This window comes from Callithrix jacchus, chromosome 5, assembly GCF_049354715.1.
Source record: "Callithrix jacchus isolate 240 chromosome 5, calJac240_pri, whole genome shotgun sequence".
Lineage (NCBI taxonomy): Eukaryota > Metazoa > Chordata > Mammalia > Primates > Cebidae > Callithrix > Callithrix jacchus.
In genome coordinates, this window is record NC_133506.1 from 95,803,715 (window position 1) to 95,823,220 (window position 19,506).

A 19,506-nucleotide genomic window follows, 5' to 3' on the forward strand; every position below is an offset into this window, starting at 1 on the left:
CACTGACTTTCTGTGTTCATCTCCTAAAAGTCTGCAATTTTTAAAAAAGGAATTATGAAAACAACTTCTTGTGCTTTTTTTTTCCTGTTATCTTTTGGATAAAGGATATCTACAGGTAATTTGTACTTCAGGGGACACTAACTCTCAATATTCATACCAACACATAGTTCTACTGTCTGCATATATAAGAATGACATGGTGTGATCTGTTTACTAAAAGTTTTGCTAACTTCAAAATGCCACCTTACTTATGCTTTGTCCTAAATTATGTTTTCTCAGACATTTTATACTATAAAAACACAGAGGAAAAATGGATTAAGTTGAGGATGAAAGTGAACAGAGAAAATAACAATGGGCTTTGTTGCTGTGCTGGAGGAACAGCTTGTCAGGTCAGCTTTGCAGAGAGGCATATTCCCAAACCAGCCATCATTAACGGACTCACTTCCACAGGAAAAAAAAAAAGACAGAGTCTGAAAACTCCGGACAAAAGAAATCCCTGCAGACAAAGTAAAAACAAATTAAAAGACCCATTATAAAACACAGATGCTACAAGGAAAATAAACTTTCTAAGATTTACTGGGCTTTGACAAACTTGGATATTTGTGGAAAAGACATCAGCAGCAACTCCCAGGTAATGTGGCTGCAAAGTTAGACTCCTTTCTGTTTTATCTTTACCCTCTGTGCAGAAGCTGCCAGGTTGGTATTCTTAGCTTCTGAATGCAGTGATGTGAGAACATGTGAATGTGGCAAACTGCCAACTGCAAGAAATCTCTGAAGCTAGCAAAACTGAAATTGTTGAACATTTCAGATTATGTTAAATATTAAAGTTGCTATCAGTGTATCTGTGTGTACACATGTATAGTTGTATTTCTTCTTAAATGCAAATAAGAGGGAAGATAAAGAACGAATGCATATGCATCCTTTCTACCTTTAAAAAATTTCCACATCTTAATATAAAATCAGATAAAATAACATTAAGGAATCAAATGATAATAGTTGTAGATCAGAAAGTATGTTAAAAGAGTGTCATACCAGGTAGGTAGAGAAATTTTTGTTATAGGTTTCTAAAAGTTATTGTTAATGGAGGACAAAGAAGATTCTTTAGGAACAGAAGGTATGAGAAACTAAGACCTACGATGGAATAAAGTGGGTCAAGTGAAATATTTAGAGGATAAAAAGAGTGCTGTCCTTTTGTTGTCATTAGAGATAAGAAGTAAACAGGTATAATGGCAAAGCTTCATTTGCAAAAAGAGCAAAGGACACTAAGCAATGGTGCCCTATGAAAGAGCAGTGTTATTAGGAGATCCATATATCATCTCATTTATTCTTATCACAGACACAAACCTTACCCACTTTGGGCACTCCACTTTTCTGAAGGTTTGCAATAGACACCTTCCTATAACTTAGTACTCTAGACTCCTACAATTGTATTAAATTCTGTTCTCATCACCTCTCCATACACTTATCCACAAGATCCACTATTGTTCTAGGACACAAGTTCCTCAGTTAGTGTCTCTGGTCTCCTATTTTGAACTCCTGCATTTTGAAATTGGATTACTGAGCCACACTGAAGTCCAGCATCAGTGTGACTCTGGCACGCCTCAGAAGACCATTCTACAGAAACAGCCTATTCCCAAGTATCTCCTTTACTTTTGCCCTCTTTGCAACACTTTACCTATTCTAAGACATCATGTAACTGTTCTATTCCCTATATCATATTTTTCAAAAATAAAAAATAGATGATGAGTTCTACAGGGGTTTTTTGGTAAACTTTTGTTTTCTACAGAAGAGTAAAGCTTTTGGTCTGTTTTTAATATCCTCCTATGAAATTGACAGGGATAGAAATCTAAAATATACCAAGGAGTTTAAGTTAATTGTGTAGCTGAAAATCTCTGACTTCTTGACTCTGTCAAAGGATACAATGGTAGCTTGTTTTGAAATAGTCACTAGAAATCTGGGCTCTGAAAGGTTAAAAACACTGGTTAGTTCTTGCTTGCCATCCAATTTAACATTAAAGCTTTTTCAGTCAAACTCTCAATAATTATTTAATAAAAAATGCCCTGTGTAAATGGGACTTTCCTGCAGGTGGGTTGTTTTTGGTTGGGATGCGAGTGTGTGTGTGTGTCTCTCTCTCTCTCTTCTCCCCTTTCCTAGATGAGAATGTCAAGTTTCCCAGCTGCAGTTCAGGACTTTCACCCTTCTTTATGACCTTTTCTCAGGCATGTTCCAGTATAATCCGTAATCTACTCAAGTCGGAAAAGGAAACAGCAGCACCCTGGTGAGAAACAGTGCCTTCTGACCCACATACCAAACTGGGCGGAAGCAATGCTTGTTCACAGGAGCCAAGGAGAGTGGAACACACAACTAAAAGAAAATGAATTTTAGTGTGTCAACACACACACACAGACACACACATGCAAACACACATATTTAAAGATGATAAACACAATAAACAGTTTAAGTGATAATTAAAGACAGAAAATGCTCAAGGACAATCCTGTCTGGGCACTAATTTATTTTGCCTATAACTTTTTTTTTGAGGCAATAGATAGTGAAGTATAAACTGCAATTTTTGATGCATTTCAAGCAAAACACTTGTTGCTTTTTTCAAGTAAAAAGTTATGTCACCATAGACATTACTGTAGGTACTTTGAGAAAGTGGGAAGGTAGGAAGACAAAAGAAATCTCCCATAAAATGGACTTGAAAACAAGAATCCAATCTTTTTTTCTTTTTTTTTTTACAGGATGGGGATTGAGATTATTAATGATATTGTCGTCACCTCTTCCCACCACATACAAAGTAGCCTGCATGGAGCTTTGCCTAGGGCTTATTAAATCTCACTAGAATTAAAAATGTACTTTCAGGAGAATTGAAACTGTATATATTTATGTATGAATACTCCAATAAATAATTAGCTAGGTAGTTTTCCTTTTCTATTGTGAATCCATTGTCACCTCTTAATTATTACCTGAATATGCCTGCTACTATAACATACAAATTTGAGTATTTTTCTTTTCTTAAAGCTAAAACAAACCCAATAAATTTAGAAATTTGATGCCTAAAAATTAAAAGTCATAAAGAAATAATCACTGTTGCTAGAATTCTAAGTAGAGCAAGTATAGTCAACATTACTTCTAAAAGGTACCAAGGTGGGCCTAGAACAAGGAGTATTAAAAACTTAGGAGGCAAAAATTAGCCTAGAAAAGGAAATGAAATTAACAAGTTAGGAACAATGTTTATAAAATGCAAGAACACAAAGGGAAAAATAATAGAATTAGCTGTGAGAAATTCTACTGAAATATTAAAAAATCTGTCTGAAAAGTTTCATACAATTAAGTCTCAATCACATAGTCAACTCAAACTTGTAAGTTAAATGAACAAAATCTCCTCCCTCAAAATGGTAAGTTCACTACTTATTATTCTTAGAGCACTCCAAGATTTTGGAATTAAGGGAATGCATTAAGAATTGGTGCTCTTAATATTTAAGAAGTTGTAGCAATTTTTAATGTAAGTATTAAGATTATAGTTTGACACTCTTTTCAACAATGAAAAATCAAACAAAACAGTAAAAAGGCTATGAGAGGGAAGATAAAGTTTTCATATGTATAAATAAAAATAAAAGAAACAGATCTTTGACCTTAAGCCTCAACCTATTTCTAAATATATCATATTAAAGCACCCTCAAAATTTCCCACTAGGGAAAATTTCCCACTCAGGGAAATTTTGAGGGTGCTTTAGTAGAAATAGAGCCAGAAAATATCCTTATACTTCCCACTCGGGAGTGGGAAATTTTGAGGGTGCTTTAATATGATACACTTAGAAATAGCTCAAATATAGTACGAAAACTAAGTGCCTAGAAGTGAGGAGTTTTAACCTAATGAAAAATCCCCACAATTAAAACTCCATCACCTAATATCCCTTAGAACAAGTCTGAGTTGAAATGTGTTCCCCAAAGTATAACTCCTCATTAAATTATTTCTTGAAAATACTCTGTACTCAACTCTCCCATCTTAATCTCACAATGAATTTTGTATATCAACAGAATAAATAGAAATACTTTACTGTAGACAGAAAAAATATGGAATCCTATCTTCTTGTTTCAACAAATGTAACTTTATTACTTAAACTGCTAAACATATAAGATGCAGAAGTATCAGAACATGGTTCTGAGGTAAACACTTTGTAATAAGACAAAATATAGAATTGCAAGATTTAAAGTATATTTTCTTAGATCTGGAGAACTCAAAACTATTGAATTTTATATTTGCAGAACTTATCTTTATATACTTTGTACACCTATACATTGAAGAAAGTACACACAAGGAACACTTTAATATAAAATCAAAGCATTTTCTCCTGAATAAAATAGTACAGCCATAAAATGTAAGTAACTTGCCTAACAATCAAAATGATGTAAAAACTGAAATAGCAAAGACTCTCTTCTCCCCACAGTCCCCTATTCTCCCGCCCCATCCTACGGAAGCCTTCCTTCTTTTTACCCAAGACTGTTAAGGATATTTTCTGGCTCTATTTCAGCATCATGACTCAGGTCATGAGAAGTGTCAAAGATGCATTTCCTTCAGATGGGAAAGAGCAACAGATTATAACAACCATGCAAAGATGGGAGTAGAGTGCAAAAGGGCCAAATCAGCATTTTTGACAACAGGGCAGATAAAACCTTTCTATTCACATATACTTTATTTCCAGTTTTAAAACATTTAAATATCTATCAAAATATGCTTACATATTTTATTCAAGATGAAAACAGGAAACCAATATACAATTTAGCTGCTTAAACTATCAACAATTTGTGGAACAGTTTCCCAAAAAAAGAAAAATCAAACTAAGCACACCACACAAATACTAAATAGATCAATCCCTTCTCTTCTAGATTTAGTTTTCCAAAAGTATGCCTATGAATTTACCTAGGTATGTAAAACCTACTTTTATAAAAGACCCTTGACAGTAAGAACCACAAAGAGGAGTGATACCATGACAATCCCCACTTGAGAAATAATGACTCTTCTTTCCCTGTAATTCCCTATCAAGCTGAAACACTTCTTAATCAGCTGTAGCACTGCCAGAAAGCTATATTCATTTATCAGTACTGTCATGCTGTATCTTCCCTCATCTATGGTTTTATCAAATACAGACACATTTTAATCTGTTCCAAAACTAAACCAGAGTGAAATATTATTGAACATTAATTAAGCCTTCCTCACTAGTGATAGCTCTTAAAACAGGAAATGGAATGCTCTATTTCTTCTGAAGCCAACAACAACAGTGCCCATGTTAATTCCACCTTGGTCCATTCTGAAATAGTAATTTCCCTCTTGTGCCTCATTCTAGCTTCAATATTCTCACCTGCAAAAACACATCATCCAATGTTAATAACTCTTTCAATGAACCTTAAATCCTTTTCCTTTTCTCATCCTCCTCAAATTCAAAGTACCATTTACCTTATCATGGTAAGAACCATCGTAATTTCTATTTGTATGCATAATCCTGGCATAGCCCTGATCCCAGTCTTGTTATCCTTTTGTAGTTTACAACTATCAACTAGCAGATTTCTACTTCCTGCTCAGATTTTAACCTCAAGATTATTCTTGTCTGATATTCTCAAGTCTGATATTTTCTAAATCTCTTCATTTGGGTCAATCACTTAGACTCCAGCTATTACACATCCTAAGATGCCTACTCACTCTCTTCTTCCTCTCCAATTTTTCTCCAATTTTTTAAAAAAGATTTCAAGTCTTCCTTTTGATAAGTACATAAGGAAATGAACTATGTTCATTTGTTGTTCTACCCATTTGTACATCTATATTTGGATAAGTAGTTTTTACATTTATTTACTTTGGCAACTAAAAATTTCATCTCCACATTTCCATAGAAATATTTGTATTTCAGTGAAACCAGACCAGAATTTCTTACTTAACTGTCCTCTTAACTAGGGAAGTTTGCGATCATACTTCTTAACTAGGGAAATTTGCAATCATATGCAAATAGGTTCTCCAAATTCTTTTTGTTATTCTAATCAGTAGACAAAAATAATGTAACTCCTTCAATTTCTTAAAAACTAATTTCTAAGTTTATTGCCAGAAATTCTTCATTACCCCAACCCCACCCTGAACAGAGGATAGAAGGATTTCTTTGTGGGAAGACTTACAGATAGTGACAAAATGGCAAATCCTACCTGATATACCACTGATACCTATAAGGTGGTATGCCCTTCCCACATTCAAAAGCTTCTAATCAGTTCCTTAGTGTTTATTTGTTGATTAGCTGAATAAAAATGAAATAAAAATAAATTATTAAATAATAAAATTTAAAAATAAAATAAAAATGATCAGCCAATGATCCATCAAGGATTCCCAGTCACTGAGGTCAGTGTTTGGTTCAATCAATTGGATGGATTCTAGGCCTCAGTATTATTCATATCTATCCAGCTTAAGTATAATGTACAGTCAAGGGCTGAAAATCACTGCTCCAGATGGCTTGGTGGGTCACACCTGTAATCCCAAGCAATTTGGGAGGCTGAAGTGGGCAGATTGCTTGAGCCCAAGAGATCAAGACCAGACTGGGTAACAAGGCAAAATTCTGTCTCTATTTAAAGAGAGAATGGAAAGGAAAAAAGAAAGTAGGAAAAGAAAAAAAAATTGCTTCTCCAACATTAAAGATAAACAACAAAATAAAAAAATTGAAAAAGGAACTGAGGAAATGGAGATAATAAAAGGAGCATAAAAAAGCTTCAAAATTTATTTCTCTTAAAGAGATAAAAATATTACACATATAAAATAAGAATAGGGTGTGATAATAAATGTTGAAAGAAAAGCATATTAAAAAGAGGTTGCAGAAATAAAAATGCAACAAGAACAGAAGATTTGTTGGGGATATTCTCATAAAGTTAAAAAAAATAGAAAATAGGCAAGACAGTTAAGGGCTCCATGTAGGAAATACATTATTCAAGTAATAGGATTTCCAGGAAAGGGCCAAAAAAAAAAAAAAAAAACTAGCTGAGAAAAAAAACTAAAGAGTTGAAAGAAGAAGGCTCTGGGGAATGACACCCGAGAGTGAGGAGGATAGGCCAAAATGTGCCTTCTTTCATGACAAAATTATATTTTTGACTTTTATAATAAATACATGTATTTCTTTGATAAAAAATAAAAATTATATTTAAAAGGTAAACAACAACCAATGTTAACAGAAAAGAGATAACTATTAGCCCTTATAATCCCTTAATTCCTCAAAAATGAAGTTTAATCATTCTGACATCATAAAGTATACAGATTACAAGTCCGCAAACAGCAACACATAGAGAATTAAAAAAAAAAAAAATTTAGCATAATGACCCCATCTACTCAAATGATATAACTAAAATATTTACCTCTATTCAATCACTGGCATTCACTGAGAGGAACTGGGTATCTGCATGTAGTACTCAGAAAGGACATTAATTGATAGTAATATATTTCCAAAGTCTAATTCTCTAAGAAGACATTGAAGAATAAATCACAGAAAACATAATAAAAAGGAAGAGAGGCTATTCAAGATCTGATAAGATATTAACATCCCTATTACCTCAAGTTCATGCCAGGGTTGCCTTGGTTACAATTAGAAAAGTTGAGAAAACATTGCCCTCTAGAGGCATGTCTCATTAACCATTTAAAAATAAAACTACTTTGAAATCTGGAGTTTATGACTTGCCAATGTAAAAAATATATAGGAAAGTAAAAATATTTCCACAAGCAGTAAAAAGAAAAGAAGAAATTCTGGGTTAGCGTCAAGGGATAACTACATTATCTGGCATTTATTTAAAGGCAAACTTACAGAGAAAAGAAACATGTTATATCCAAAATGAAATACACAAAACGATAAAGTATCTAAATAGAGTTTATTTAGGTTTAAAATATTTTAAAATTAATTTTCATAGCACTAAATTTTAAAGTATAATTTGTAAGCAATTAAATATCAGGTTTCCTTTAAAAGATATCCCACAGGCAATTTTATTTTCCTCAAAAACTATGCTATCTATACCTTTCTCTCAATTTTACTGAGAACCTAAAATTTATCTTAAAAAAATTTAGAAACAACAACTGTACAATCTTCATTTAATAGTTTCCTTCATTAATGATTCTCAAATGAAAGCATCTTGTTTTCAGGAAGGTATTATGAGGTCAATCTTTTTTATCCACTTTCCCTAACAAACTCATCTGCACTATCTTGAGAAAATAGTAAATGTCAAAACTAGCAAAGCGTTATAGCAACATTTTTTTAAAAGATGATAGAATAACTTGAGAAAACAAATTCAACACGAAAACTTTAAATTTGAAAACAACAAATGAGAAACAAAACTGCATTTGAGCTAAAACAATAAAGTACACATAATCAATAAAGACCCAGGTACTAAATCAAGATATCACCCCATAAGATCTTTTTTTTCCATTTAACATGTTTATACTATTTATATACTCTATGTCATATGAGGCATAAAATTTAAAGCAGAGCTACAGTGCACATGATTGATTTTTACTGGCAAAAATTAAAACATACACATGGAAACTTCAATCCACAAGTAAACAGTGATGGAGAAAGAGAAGTCGAGAAACATCACTTTATCATTGATTCGCTTAAGAAGGTGAAACTATATAAGGCTGAAATGTGCAGTTGTTTTGTATTTACAATTGTGATGTGGTCTACATCAAGAAAACTACTGATCAACAAAAGTTAAAATTATAATAAACCATCAAATGAAAGCTATAAACAGAGTCCCTGAGTAGTAAAAAGAATGCCTCATACAGATGCTTAAAAGAAAGTGATCCTTCCAGTTTTGTAAAAGCACTTTACTGAAATATGAAGGCTCCAAGTCCAAGAAATGAGAGGCTTTGTGCAAATGTCTCCAAGTCTCAACAACTACTTCCATTTAGACAAAGCAGAATACAGAATTCAGATGCCAAAAGCTGTGACTCAAAGATGACTCCTCGACTGAGGATGAACAAGTTAATAGGAAAGCAGACACTTCCAGTAATTCCAGACAACTGAAGAAGTGAATCCAAGATCTGCTTGTTAACTCAATGGGAATTGCAGGAAGAAAACAAATTCCTTAAAAGTCCCATGATACAACAAACTCTATATTTTTGAACCTAAAATTGAAAACTAATTTGCAAAATAAAGAAATGACAAAGCCTCAAGAATAGGTGTACTGATTTATAAAACCATATTTCCTGATGTATGCCATTAAAATGAGCAAAAGTCAATTAAAATGATAAAACTACCATCACTTTTGGTTTTATATTAGTGTCTCCATTTCCGAAACAATGTAGAAACTCAACTTATGAATACTGAGGCCAGGATTGTTCTAAAAGCTTTCAAGAATAAGTACACAATTACTATATTTAATTTATATATGATTTAGTGAATTACTCATTTATCCTGTTTTCTGGATAAGAGAAACTGTACCAAAAATATAAATAATGAATCATTTCTATAGACTCTCATATTAACAGCAGTATCAATAATGATACTAATGATAGCAGCTAAAATAATCCTCTACTGATATGTGCCAAACACTATTTAAAGTGCTCTGATTCTCATGGTTACTCTATAAGATTGCTATATTATTATTCCAATTTTACAGAAAGAAAAGTGAGGTACAGATAGAATCAATAATTTGTCTAAGGTTACAGAGTTAGGAAATCATGTAAGATAGATTCTACCACCAGGGAGTCTGATTCCAGGGCCTCCAATTTCCCTCACCAAGGAAGCTTTAACTTAGTAATCATTAGCATCAAAAATAACAAGTAGAATCAAAATAATAAGAGCCATCTATAACAAACCCATAACCAACATCATAAGGACAGAGAACTCTGAAATAAAGTTGCACTCCTACAACCACCTGATAATCTTCAACAATGTTGACAAAAATAAACAATGGGGAAAAGATGTAACTATTCAATAAATAGTGTGGAGAAACTGGCTAACTATAAATATGCAGAAGAATTAAACTGTACCCCTACTTCTCACCACTTATAAAAATTAACACAAGATGGATTAAAGACTTAAATGTAAGACCTGAAACTATAAAAATTCTAGAAGAAAACACAAGAAAAACTCTTCTAGACACTAGCTTAGCCAAAGAATTTATTACTAAGTCCTTAAAAGCAAATGCAACAAAAACAGAAATTGACAATTATGACCTAATTAAACTAAAGAGCTTCTATCAACAGAGTAAACAGATAATCTACAGAATGGGGACAAATACTACAAACTATGTATCTGAACAAAGGAATAATATCCAGAATCTATAAGAAACTTAAATCAACAACAAAAAAACCCAAATGACTCCATTAAAAATGGGCAAAGAATATGAACAGTCACTTCTCAAAAGAAGACATACTAGTGGCCAATAAACGTATTAAAATGCTTATCACTAATCATCAGAGATATGCAAATCAAAATTACAATGAGGTACTATCTCATGCCAATCAGAATGGCTATTGGTAAAAAGTCAATAAACAACAGATGTTGGTGAGGCTGCAGAGAAAATGGAATACTTACACACTGTTGTTGGGAATGTAAACTAGTTCAGTACCTAAGAAAAGCAATTTTGAGATGCCACAGAGAACTAAAAATAGAATTACAGTTTGACCCAGCAATCCTACCACTGGGTATACACCCAAAAGAAAATAAATCATTCTAACAGAAAAACACATGCACTTATATGTTCATCACAGTTCTATTCACAATAGCAAAGATATGCAATCAACCAAGGTGCCCATCAATGGTGGATTTGATTTTTAAAATGTGGTACATATGTACCATGGAATACTATGCAGCCATAAAAAATAATAAAATCATGCCCTTTGCAGCAAAATAGATGCTACTGGAGGTCATTATCCTAAGTGAATTAATGTAGAAACAGAAAACCAAATATAACATGTTTTCCCTTATAAGTGGGAGCTACACATTGGGTGCATACAGACACAAAGATGGGAACAACAGACACTAGGAATTCAAAAGCATGGAGGAAAAGGTGGAGGGGGAGGTTGAAAACTACCTATTGGGTACTGTGTTCACTATTTGAGTGATGGAATCAATAGAAGCCCAAACCTCAGTATCATGCAATATACCCATGTAACAAACCTATGTATGTACTCCCTTATCTAAAATTAAAACAATAATGATGATAGGTAGAAAGTAGAAAACTATCAGTACAGATAAAGAGTAAGGAGCAAATATATGAAGTTCAACCTATTTTTAGAGGGAGAAAGTACCTCACAAGCTAGGCTTGAAAGATGGGGTTGAATGTATACCTGAAGAAGTAGGGAGAAAGTAATCGAGGTGTAGAAACTTGGTATTGAAGTTGGAAAAGTAAAGACATGTCATTAAATTTACTTAGGGCACAAATAACAGTGATAGATATGCTTTATTTATTTAATGAAAATTTACTAACTGGTGAAAGGAATGCCTATTCTCCTAGAGGACTATTTCCTACCTTTGCCTTTCTTCTTAAAGCTCCAATACCTGCACCCATCCTCACTACCCATTTCCCTGTGAAAAAGAAAGTAACATCCTCTGTCCCCTCTAATTTTCCTATTTTCCTGCTTTCCCTTACATCAATGCTCCCTGAAAGACTTGTCAGCACTGGCCTATCTTCCTATTCTTATTAAAGTCCACTGGATTTTAATAAGGCACCTACCATCCCACCAAAAGGGTTCTTATCAAAGACAGACGTCTTTTACATGAGGGGTTCCCAACTCCCAGGCGATGGACTGGTACTAGTCTGTGGCCTGTAAGGAGCCAGGCTGCACAGCAGGAGGTGAGTGGTTGGCAAGCAAGCATTACGGCCCGAGCTCACCTCCTGTCAGATCAGCGGCAGCATTAGATTCTCGTCAGAGCACGAACCCTATTGTGAACCGCACATTTAAGGATTCATGAAAATCCAACTTATGGCTGGTGATCTCAAATGGAACGGTTGCATCCCGAAACCTCCCACCCCTCCCCACACTGGCTCATGGAAAAACTCTTCCACAAAACTGGTCCTTGGTGCCAAAAAGGTTGGGGACCACAGTTCTATATTACTAATTTTAATGGTCTTCTGTCTTTTTCTTGGATCAATCAGTAGAATTCAACACGTTAATCATTCCTTTCTCTCTAAAAAAATTAATTGACTTGGCCTCTAGGACTTTTCATAGTTTTCCTTTGTATGTCACCGGCTACTTAATATCAGAGGGCCCCAGGGCTTAGTCCTGGGACATCTCTTTTTTAAACTCACTCACCTACAAGGTGATCCCATCCCATTTTTGTTTCAGCTATCTATGTGTTGCAAACATTTATCACTCTATAAATGACTGATTTCCACAGACCTCCTGACTCATAGCACCAACTACCTACTTAACGTCATCAGTAGGAGGTCAAAGAGACATTTTACTAAACTTAGCATGTCCAAAACTCCTGATCCTGTTGCCATCATAAAACCTGCTTCATCCACAGCATTCCTCATTTCAATTGACAGCAACCTTATCGTTCTAGATATTTGGGCTCAAAGTTTTACTAGTCATCTTGACTCATCTCTTCTTTCAGACTTGACATAAACTTACCAGAAATTCTGATGGCCATACCATAAAAAATATATCAAGAATCTAATGACTTCTCACAATCTTCACTATAAACAACTTACTCCAAACCTCATCTTTTCTTGCTTGAATTTTTGCAATACTCTCCTAACTCTTCTCAACTAAGTTTCCACCCATGTCCACATACAGACTGTGTGTTCTTAATACAGACAGACCTCCACTATTGTCCTGCCAAAACATAGTATTCTCATGTCACTCTTATTCTCAACACCCTCCAGAGCCTCCTCATCTCACACTGAGTGAAAGGCCAACAATAATCTGCCCATATTACCTCTCTGATATCATCACCTATTACATACTTTAAGCAGTGTGCTTCAGCCACACTGGCCTCCTTATCATTCCTTGAACATTTCAGGCACACTCCCACTTCAGGATTTTACACTGGCTGTTCTACATGAATTTCTCTCTTATTTCTATCAGATCTTTGCTCAAATGTTATCTCAGTGAGGCCTATGGGAAGCATACTAATTTCAAATCACAATCCTCCCTAGGCATTCCCTAGTTCCCTTCCCTCATTTTTCTCAGTAGCTCCATGGTAACAAGGACATCCTGCTCTTTTGTTCAATGCTATATTCCTACTACACAGAACAGTGCCTGGACACAATAAACACTAATTAATGTTGATTAACATTGTTGATCAAATGATGTCTTAGAGATATTAATTTTTTTAAGTTGTTACTATGAATAAAAAGCTCTTCATTCTAACAAGTAATTATTTAAATCTAAAATTTTTTTTTAGAACTTCTAAACATGTTTTAAAACTCTAGTTTCAAGATGTTTTAAAACTCTGGTTTAAAGCCTTAGAATCTGGTCAGGTGTGGTGGTTCACACCTGTAATCCCAGCATGCTGGGAGGCTGAGGCAGGTGGATCACTTGAGGTCAGGAGTTTGAGACTAGCCTGGCCAACATGGCGAAACCCAGTCTCTACTAAAGACACAAAAATTGGGCTGGGCGCAGTGGTCATGCCTGTAATCCTAACACTTTGGGAGACTGAGGCAGGTGGATCACTTGAGATCAGGAGTTTGAGACCAGCCTGGCCGACATGGCGAAACCCAGTCTCTACTTAAAATACAAAAATTAGGCTGGGCGCAGTGGCTCATGTCTGTAATCCCAGCACTTTGGGAGGCCAAGGTGGGCAGATCACTTGAGCTCAGGAGTCCAAGACCAGCCTGGCCAACACAGTGAAACTCCATCTCTACTAAATATACAAAAATTAGCCAGGTGTGGTGGCATGTGCCTATAAGACCAGCTACTCAGGAGACTGAGAGGGGAGAATTGCTTGAACGCAGGAGGCAGAGGTTGCAGTGAGCAGAGATTGTGCCACTGCACTCCAGCCTGGGAGACAGAGTAAGACTCCATCTCAAAAAAGAAAAAGAAAAAGAGAAACAAATCAGCCAGGCATAGTGGTACATACCTGTAATCCCAGCTATTCAGGAGACTGAAGCAGGGGAATCACTTGAACCCAGGAGACGGAGAATGCAGTGAGCCAAGATGGTGCCACTGCACTCCAGCCAGGGTGACAGAGCGAGACTCCATCTTAAATAAATAAAGCCTTAGAATCTATGTCAATTGCCCAGATAGCAACAAAAAGACTTTGTGCTCATGGAGGTCAATCTAACAGGAAACCCAGACATATCAATGAATAACTTGCATATTATAATATGATAAAAGGATACAGAGCATACCAATACCAAGGTTGACTGAGATGATACAAATCAAAAGAAGGCTTAAGAGAGGCAGTAATATTTTAGCTTGCTTAGTAGGCATTCAAAGAGGCAATAATAATGTCAAATAGAGAAAAGCCACAAATAGTAAAGTTATTAAAAAATAAATACATGTGACATATTCAGGGAAGGATACAGAAATCTAAGCATGGTTTAGACAAGAAGCTGGAAATAAGATAGGACATTCTCCAGCCTTCTAGGAGTATGGTGAGACACAAAGATCTTAAGCAGAAAACTGGCAGATCATATTTATGGTTAACAAAGCAAGTGCTTGTGATAGTAAAAAAAAAAAAAAAAAGAAGTTAGAGATTACTGATATAGATGAGGGAAGAAATAATGATCAGGGATTCTTAACCATTTTTGTATCAAGGACTATTTGGACAGTCTGGGGAAGCCTGAGGAATGTTTCTTATAATAATACTTACAAAGTATGAAAAAAAGACATATAATTACAAAAGAAAATGTACTATATTAAAGTACAGCTATCAATATTTTAAAAATAAAGTGCTACAGTAATGTATGTAATCAACTAATACTAAAATATTATATAATAATTTCAAAGTAGTGATGAGTAAAAACAGTATTTTTAAATATATTCAATAATGCAAGACACTTCAAAATATATATTTCATATATAAAGTGACATGCATATGTCTGCATTTTCTATTATATCACAAGCACTGTTAATATTATTTTCAAGTGTTTTTTATGTTCATAATAAAAAGGAAATGCTTACTTTTGGTTAAAGGATAGTGAATATAAAGATGTAAATTTTTTCCTATCCTGTTCATGGATCACAAGTTAAGAACTCCTCTCCTTGCCTCCTGGCCTCTTTAAAAAAAAAACAAAAACAAAAACAAAACTCCTCAACTAGACTAAGTAAATGTTCATGCAACAAGATAGGAAATGAAGGAGATATTTATAAAGACTATATTTCAAATAAATAAACATCCTCTGGAAAGTTAAAAAAAATTGGCAAATAGATAAAATAATCCTAACCTAAACTGGATTGGCTCCAAAGAGTAAAAAGGAAATACCCCTATATCAACTGTTATCTAACAGTTTCCTTTACTTGGCTAAAAAGAGCACAGACAAACAACGGTGATACCGCCAAAACATGATTCATTTTCAAGATGAATCCCTCCCTGTTCAATGGTTTACACTGTTTTTGACCAGCATCAGACTGTTTACCCACACAAACTGTAAATACATCATTTTTAGAACTAACCAACAACAATGCCCATTTTGTTATGACATGTAAGATACAAAAAAACATGAAGAAAAATAACCATAGCTCTAATGTCTATGCTTCAAAAATGAGAAAAACTACACAGAGTAATAGAGGGAAATTCTGGAAATAAAATTTTAATACGTGTTATTTATCAAGAGGAATAGGCTGCCTGAAATTCCTTGCTTACAAAAAGAAATCTTAGGTACAGCAGCAGTGTCAAACAGGGTGGATTCTCCTCTCTGATATTTCTGCAAAAATCATGAGGAGAGACAAGAAAGCAACAAAGCTGAGAGAAAACAGTATATTTTGACTTGGAAATCTAGTATTACTTTTTAATTACCATCCTTTTACAAATGACAAAATCATTAATTGGCACTTGCAACCTTCAACAAAAATATATTAAAAAATATTTGTACATAGCCATTTAATATCTGTCTTTCCCCATTGAATAGAAGATATATGAGGGTAAGAATGACCATAATCTTTTGTGCACATTATGCTTAAAGCCTAGCACAAAACCTCTTATGTGGTTTGCTGAATAAAGACGCAAGAATAAGAACAATAAAGAAGCTCAAGGGAATATTTTCTGAAGTCATATAAATGTAGGGACCACAAATACTTCTTTATTTACTAATACATCTGTGGTTTCTCTTATTGACCTAGCTGCCCCATGTGGACAGCAAATCTGTTTGCCAAAAGATTTTGGTGAAATTTTAAGGTAAGAGAAATATTTAACACAAAAGGAAAAGTCCCCAAAGAACCTATACTATACATCTAGAGAACACAATTTTAACATGAATACCAAAAATGTAACTAGTTAAGTCTGAAATACAATGTCTTGCAAATAGCTGAAAATATCAACATCTCATAGCTTTCTAAAGTTTACTGTACTAAAATTCTAAAGACTTTTTTGATATATAAGCTTTTTTTTCAATTTTTATTTTATGTTCAGGGGCACATGTGCAAGTTTGTTACATGGGTAAACTGCATGCCACTGAGGTTTGGGGTACAAATGATCCTGTCACCCAGGTAGTGAGCACAGTACCCAACAGGTAGTTTTTCAACCCTCACCCCTCCCACTCTCCTCCCTCCAGGAGTCCCCAGTGTCTACTACTCCCATCTTTATGTTCACGTATACTTAATGTTTAGCTCCCAACAACCTTTTGCATCTAGGACTGATTCTAAAAATTTTCAACCTTAAATATCATGGGTCACTAGTTAAGTAAAATACACATGAATAACAATCATTCTCATTAAAAATAATAGAGCCAAAGCATAAAGTATGATCTCAGGAGAAAACAGGTCTCATTTTTTTGAGTTACAAAAGTCCCGAGGATAATACTTACCTGTATTTTTTTTCAGTCTATCTTAAAGTTTCCTACAGTACGTATGTGTGTGCGCGCGCGTGTGTGTGTCACACACACACACACATCTGGAATTCATCAGATATTACAAAAGAATGTATAATGCCATCAGTATAGAAGTTGAAACAAATTAGGATAGGTATATGCTCAAAAGAATTACAAAGAAGTACTCAAACAAATACATGTACAGACATACTCATAACAGCACTATTCACAATAACCAAAAGGTAGAGACAACCCAAAAGTATATCACTGGATGAATGGAAGAATTGCATTATATCCCTACAATGGAATATAATCTACCCACAAAAATGAATTAAGTATTAATATACACTACAATGTGGATGAACCTCCAAAACATTATACTAAATGAAAGAAGGCATAAACAAAAGGTCATATATTCTATAATTGTATTTATATAAAATATATAGAAAAAGTAAATTTAACAATCTACAAAGCAGAGAGTGGTGTTTGCTAGGAGATTAGGGGAAAGAAAAATGAAGAGTAAGTGCTTAAAGAACATGCAGTTTCCTTTTGGAGTAAGGAAAATGTTTCGGAAACAGTGGTAGTAGTGGCACAACACTATAAATATACTGCCACATTTACATAGTCAATATTATGTTATGTGAATTTCAGATCAATTAATAAAATAACAATGACTTTCTGTGGTAACCATAGTCTCTCTATCTAAGATTCCCCAATCTTGAAAACCTAAAATGGTCACCTATCAAGGGAAATCTGCTCCAGAAAAAGTGATCTAATGTCAACGTTTTCTGTCGTTCTAATGATAATGAAATGGTACAACCACTCCAGTGTTGTTTATCAAGGTTAAGTTTCACCTACATTGTGATCAAGAATTTCCCCTCAAAAATTAGTATACATATTACCCCAAACCTGAAACCATGCAATGTATATCAGCAGTAGTAGAAAGGATAAATTAATAGAAGTACAATGGAATAAGTGAGAGCTGTAAATAAATGAACTAAACCTACCTGCAACTACATAAATGAACCTCACGAATATAATGTTAAAGAAGCCAAATATTTCAAAATACACATACTCTATAATTTCATTTACATAAAATGGAAACAACACTGTTTAAGGATACTTGCTCAGGAGAACTATTTTAAAAAGTAGGCTGGGCACAGTGGCTCACGCCTGTAATCCCAGCATTCTGGGAGGCCGAGGAGGGCAGATCATGAGGTCAAGAGATTGAGACCATCCTGGCCAACATAGTGAAACCCTGTCTCTGCTAAAATATAAAAATTAGCTGGACGTGGTGGCGCATGTGTGTAGTCCCAGCTACTCCGGAGGCTGAGGCAGGAGAATTGCTTGAACCTGGGAGGCAAAGGTTGCAGTGAGCCAAGATCATGTGACTGCACCCCAGCCTGGCACCTGGTGACAGAGACTCTGTCTCAAAAAAAAAAACTAAAGAGGTGGTTACCAGAAAAGTGAGATTTGTGGTTTAATGTTATGGAGAAGGTACATAAAAGAGAGATTCCAATAATGTTCCATTTATTGACTGGGATGATGATTACAAAGCTATTTGCTCTGCTTTTGTTTGTTTTTTTCTGTGACATATTAGCAGAAATCCCACCAATCCCATTTTAAAATAAAACGCAAATGCTGCTCTCTCTAAAATACACATTACCCATGACCATTTCTTTGCTACAATGAATGTTTCTTAATAAACCATCGTGTCCAGTTGAACATAGAATGTTCTGGAGGAGATATGTAAAATAAGGTTCAGTTCTCTGAAGTTATAATAATAGTTCCAAGTTTTACATTCCATAAATATAATACCAAATATTCATTATATATTGAAATAGGGAGTTAAAATAGCATGGTAAAGATCACCATTACTATACTGGCTCCAATTTATTAAATGATTTAATTATTAAATTAAAATTTAATAATTTCATATAAGCCTAAGATCTTTTTACAGGAAAAGACTATTAAAAGTTTAGTTTTATCCTAGAACTGTAAAAATAAGAACAAATGGAAGATTCAATAGAAGAGTGGAGACAGAAAATTACCATGCAAGGGTGACCCAGAAGGGCTGCTTGATAGACCTGGAACAGGGCTACAGCGACCTCCTTGCTTAGACGTCAGTTCTTGTTCAATCTCTTCCAGTCCAGCACTTTTCTGGAAACGGCTCATGCGATTCACTACTCGTGGTGACATATGTGTACGAACACAAGGCTGGCCACCATAAGGGTTGATGGGGAAAACATGGGAAGTACCCCGGAGAGTACTGACCACAACCCAGCGACAGTCATGGCTGAAGCAGATGTCTTGTACCTAGAAATGATATAAGAAAAGATACAAAAATGTCTCAAACTACTTGGATTTATCTAAGAGTTATCACACATCACCAAATATGAATGTAAATGATTGCCCCATTACCAAATGTACCTACGATCGGGCTATAAAATTTAAAAAAATATTCTATAGATGAGTTTCACATGACAGTTGATCAAAACTCCATTAGGTAGAATGTTACTTCAATAGTCAGGCATACAGGACCCGGAAGAGAGGTGAGATGCAAATAAAGA

General features: G+C 34.6%; 1 protein-coding gene across 19 annotated transcripts in view; it reads right to left on the minus strand.

Annotated features, from left to right (window-relative positions):
* BCAS3 (BCAS3 microtubule associated cell migration factor) overlaps positions 1–19,506 on the minus strand; it is a 754,554-nt gene that overhangs the window by 384,660 nt on the left and 350,388 nt on the right. For all 19 annotated transcript variants that reach the window (XM_078373699.1, XM_078373700.1, XM_078373696.1 and 16 more), the window contains one exon: positions 18,988–19,252. In XM_078373699.1, the coding sequence (XP_078229825.1) occupies positions 18,988–19,252 (265 nt within the window). The remainder of the gene's footprint in view (positions 1–18,987; positions 19,253–19,506) is intronic.